The sequence below is a fragment of the Talpa europaea genome, assembly GCF_964194135.1.
Source record: "Talpa europaea genome assembly, chromosome: 11".
Classification (NCBI taxonomy): Eukaryota; Metazoa; Chordata; class Mammalia; order Eulipotyphla; family Talpidae; genus Talpa; species Talpa europaea.
The window spans coordinates 76,469,834-76,474,971 of NC_140078.1; the positions used below are offsets into that span (position 1 = coordinate 76,469,834).

The following is a 5,138-nucleotide window of genomic DNA, read 5'->3' on the forward strand; positions in this document are numbered from 1 at the left end:
ATGTGATTGCAATCATGTAACTTAGTTGGCTTGGATGGACCACCGACAAGGTAAGGAACACACTTGTGCTCAGTATTACCTTCAATTGCCTGAAGACTATTCTCAATTTAGTCCAACAGCAAGAGCTAAGTTTATCACTGCATTTGAATACACCCACTGGCTTCTTGCCCACCCCCAGCTAACAAAGTAGCTGGCATCCTTATTCTCTAGCCAGTCCATCCTTCCCTTACACCATGTTTTCAAGTTGTTTAACTGAAGATGCCAGTTTCTCAGGACATTTTCCTACTCCAGATATTAGGACAGGAAATCCCAAATTGCTTGTATTTCCTCTATCACTTGCCTATTAATAACACCAAGCAAAAATGAGTTTTGCCCCTATTATTTCAGCAAGAACTGGAAACTACCTTTTTAGTTAGAAATAAGGAACTTATGTAAAGCCCTAAAAGTACAAATAAAAAGCTTGCTAAATCCTAAAATTGTTGGAAGTTGGGAATTAACATTTATGGGAAATAAACAAAAACTCCAATGATCACAATGTTCTAAGAGATCACTAACTAGTCATGACTTTGGACTATCTGGGCAGAAGGAGATTAAGAAATTCATCATCTGATGACATTAACACCACCACTACCAAGTGGGCCTCTGAATCCTTAGCTCAGCAACATACTTTCACCCACAGATTAAATATATTTGCCAACGGTTAAAAAGAACCTTTATTACTTTTATAATAGCCTTTTATGCTCTTATGCTTTCTTGCCAGATGCCTTTGGAGCAGGTGGTTTCTGGGCTGGAGCTTTCTGACCCTTCTGAGCTTTAGGAGGCGCAGTCTTCTGGCCCGCGGCTTTCGGGGCAGGAGCTTTCTGGGCTGGAGCCTTCTTGCCTGCAGCAGTCACCTTTTTTGCTGGAACCTTTGCAGCAGCTGCTGCAGCTGCACCCTTTGCAGCTAGTGCTTTTTTGGGAGAAGCTTTCAGAAGAGCAGCCTTTTGAAGCTTCTTAACTTCAAGCTTGATTATTCTGTTTCTCTGAAAAGTTTCAATGTAAGATGACGTTAATCATACATGCATCATAAAACCATTTGTCCAAGACCCCTATAAAGGCAACTTCAGTCTATGAAGCTTGGGCAAGCACTGATTTTTAGAGTTAGAATAGAACAATCACATTAATTTAAAAAAACTTACCATCTTCTTTGCCTTCATGACTTTGTAACGATCAAAATCTGTCATTTTGGCTTTCTGTAAATAAATTAATTGAATTAAAACAAAACCAAACAACTACCCCTCTTATACCACCTTCCAACCCTCCAAAAAAGGTCAAAACTAAAACTACCCCATCATTACCCTTTCTCTGGCTTCAATCTTCTTGGCCCATCTTGTGGCTGCCCATTTTTTATTAATATCTGCCTTCTCCCAGGCCTGCCGGACATACTTCTGGCGGGCACTGGAAAGAGCCAAGACCATAAATTAAGGAAATCACTTTCAAAGTCATAGAAATCCAAGGAGACAACTCATATCCTCTGAAAAGCACAACTCATAACCCCTCAAGTTGTTTATCTTATATAGTCTCAAACACACATTTAGTAAGAAATACACACCAACCTACATGCTGAGTTTAAAAATCACCTCATGTATATATCATCAGTCTTGTGTAGTGGATCTATAAAATTTCGCTTTCATAAAGAATAAGGTAAAAGTTAATCCTTAGGGCCAATGTTTTTACTGTATACAATAATATTTAAAGATGGCCAAACATAAAATTCAATTAGTTATTTTGAAATTCAAATATCTCAAGTATCAAAACCCAGCATGCTTTAAAAAATAAATGAACAGTACATGCCCATGTTCCACTGCAATTTGTCACTGCTGCAAAGATAACTATAGCAACACATCAATGTCTTAGCATCCACAATATACCACCCATCTCTAGTGGCTGCCTCAATTCCTCCACCAGTTGTCATATTAAAATGATAAAATATTTGTGTGTTGTGTTTTGTGAAATGATATGTTAAACACCTAATAATTGACACATGCTAAAAGCTTAACTGAAGATTGCTAGTATTGGAAGAGACAGTATTTCTGCCTTGGAACTTAAAAGTGACTAAAATGTTTACAAGACAGGGCCTCCCCGGTGGCGCAGTGGTTGAGCGCTGGGTTGCGAAGCTGCCCGAAGCCTCTGCAGTGCCGGTTCAATCCTTGGCTGCTCCCCGGCCACCAGAGGAGGGTCCCACATGGCGCGCAGACCTCTCCTGCCGCCCGCTGCTCCCCTCAGCAGTGTACTTCGGTCCTTCTGCCTGCTCTGCTCCCCACTCTGGCTCTGGTGAATTCTCTCACCCTCCCGCGCTTCTGACTGTACCCAGTGCTTGTATAAATAAATAAATAAATAAATAAATCTTTAAAAAAAATGTTTACAAGACAACTCCTTAATTTTTGTTACATAAATCCTGAGACAAGGGGACAAAAAAAAAAAAGGAGGGGGCGGCAAATCTGGGAAAAGGCAAAGCCAGCTAACTACCAGAGTGGAAAAATAATCACAGAACATTTAATAAGTAAATAATGCCTGTCAACTTCTAGCTGTAAATGCCTCTTTTGAATTGCTCTTATTCTTTAGTACGTTCACTATATTCTCAAAGGAAAACAGCCAAAACATTTCTTTAATTAAACTAAGTAAACTTTTCTAGAATAAACAAGGGTGAGGAAGAGGTATTGGTGGACAGTTACCTGTGTGGGAACTTGAGGATGAAGTCAGTGAGCTGCATGCATTTGAAAGGCATAGCCTGTCGCCTCACCTGCGTGCAGGGTCCATCAACCAAAGCCTAGAATATTTAAGATTAAGAATCTCAATGTAAACACAACAGCATGCAGATATCCCATGTCCTTTCAGAAACATCAAATCCCCATTTAAATGCATCTTTAAACTTTCACTATTTGCACACCATATACACCAACAATATGTGATTTACTTGATAATTGTGTCTTCAATCCTTACAATTTTTTCAATCAACTTTATGCCCACTCACAGGCTTTGGTGAACCCCTTAGTTTGTCATTCTCAAATGCAGATGACAGCAAACAAAAAGGCTTGTTATGGCTCCGGTTTTGTTCTAAATTCCGTTTAGATATCACAATTCACTTAAACCTCACTAATGCTTAAGCCCATTAGTTGCAAGTCCCGAAGCTTTCAACGACAGAGAACTACTCAAAACCAGTGGAACTTCTAGCAACTCAAATCATGCTTTTAGTGTCTACTCTGCACTGCCTGTTTTCTTATTAGCAAAATAAAGCTACCACCCATCGTATTCCTTGCTTACAAGGCCAGGGGACAATCACCACCACCATGTATACCGTATACCATTCACTGCCACATGCAGTTGTGACATCCCTTACACTTACCCTATTCTGATCAATAACGTCTACAATCGCGACCAATTTCCCGGCATGAGGGCCAAAGGAGACGTAGGCCACACGGCCAACCTCCACGAAGCGCCTGAACACCTGAAATTGGAGTAGGGGAGTTAGAAAAGCAGGAAGATAAAACACTCTATTATAAGGCTTTACGGCTTAAAGGTTAAGTACAAAGAACCAGAATGTTGAGGGAAACTTGCCCCGATTATCATGGAATGACCTGGGCGAAATCTGCAGAGGCCCTGGTGGCAAAAGCAGGGTTCCGGCCGGCCAATCCCAGCCCGATGTGGTCAGTGGTCAGGGGCCTGGGCCAGGCTACCAGCCGCCCCAGCCATTCAGGTCTGGCGGCCGAGGCGCGCCCGCGTGGCCCCAGACGCTCCCCGGCCTGCTGGGGCCTCCACGCGCTCCTTCGCCGCGCGACCGGGGAGCTTCGAAATCCCGCGCTCCGCCCGCCCGGGGATCCTCACCGCCCAGTACGTAAGACCCGCAGGGCGCCGTTACACTCCTCGGCTGCCCGGCCCAAGCGAAGGCAGAGCAGCATGGACGGCAGACCCGGAGCCCGCCACAGCCAGACTCACCATCTTGGCGGCGCTCGGGCAGAAGAGAGACGGCACGCCCGACGGTGCGCATGTGTAGAAAGCAGTTCCGCCCCTACGCCCGACGTGGCGCCGACGTGGGTACTGATTGGTTGGGGTTAGGACGTGCGGGGTGTGCGTACGCATGCGCACTGGAAAACATGGCGGAGCTGCTCTGAGCTCTGTTGCTTTTCCGAGTTAGGGGAGAGTAAATGTGGTCTAAGTGTCCTGGGGACGGAGTTATAGGAAGGTCGTCTCATAGGACTTTAGGGTGAAGAGGAGCACAGACGTTATGCCTTCCATTGTAACTCCTCTTTCCTTATGGCTCCCTCCCTGCCGCTCCTTTTTTTTTTTCCACCCACTGCTTAGTAATCTGTTTTTATCTAAATGCTATTGTTACTCATGACTTAGTACTAGATTTTCTCTCTCCCTAAGTGACCACGGTAATTTGTTCCCTGTATTTTGGTTTTTAATTCTGGTAATATTTGGATACCCCCATTGCGTATCAGCACCATATTGCACTCACTACCAAATCATCCATTGTGTGCTTCCTTTCCTCATTTCCTACTGCCCCCACGGTAATTTTGTTGACCTTTTATTTTAAAATAATTCAGAATTACAGAAAAGTCACAAAATGTGTACAAATAATTCCCACAAACGATTCACTTTATTCACCAAATGGCAATATTTCATTATTTAAATAGTAATATTCCACTGTGTATATAAACCACATCTTTATCTGCTCATCAGCCATTGGGCACTTGGGTTGTTTCCATAGCTTGGCTATGGTAAGTAGTGCTACAATGAATATAGGAGGGCATACAACCCTTCGGAATAGTGCTTTATATTGGTAGATACCAAGGAGAGGGATTGCTGGGTCATATGGCAGATAATTAGTAATGTTTTGAGAAATCACACATTTTCCTAGGAGATTAGACTAGTCTCCCCGCCAGCAATGTATGAGGATTCCTTCTCCCCTACACCTTCACCAAAATTTGTTTCTGGTCATTTTGATAGTTTGGCCATTGTCACATTTACACTGGTCTACTTAAACAGGCCAAACACATGTGTCTCCCCTGCCAGGAATGCTTTTCCCTCAGTTCCTACACATTGCATGGCAGTGCCAACTCATCCCTTGTATTATTTTCTACATATTTCTTCTAAGA

The 5,138-nt window shown here is 43.2% G+C and overlaps 1 protein-coding gene across 1 annotated transcript; it reads right to left on the reverse strand.

Moving 5' to 3' along the window:
• Positions 1 to 705: 705 nt before the first annotated feature.
• Positions 706 to 3,609, reverse strand: RPL14 (ribosomal protein L14; the record flags this gene model as incomplete). Its single annotated transcript, XM_084247792.1, has 6 exons — positions 706 to 1,022; positions 1,179 to 1,232; positions 1,338 to 1,437; positions 2,715 to 2,809; positions 3,386 to 3,487; positions 3,598 to 3,609. The coding sequence occupies 6 exons, from the start codon at positions 3,607 to 3,609 to the stop codon at positions 744 to 746; spliced, it is 642 nt and encodes a 213-aa protein (XP_084103918.1). The 3' UTR covers positions 706 to 743.
• Positions 3,610 to 5,138: the final 1,529 nt, after the last annotated feature.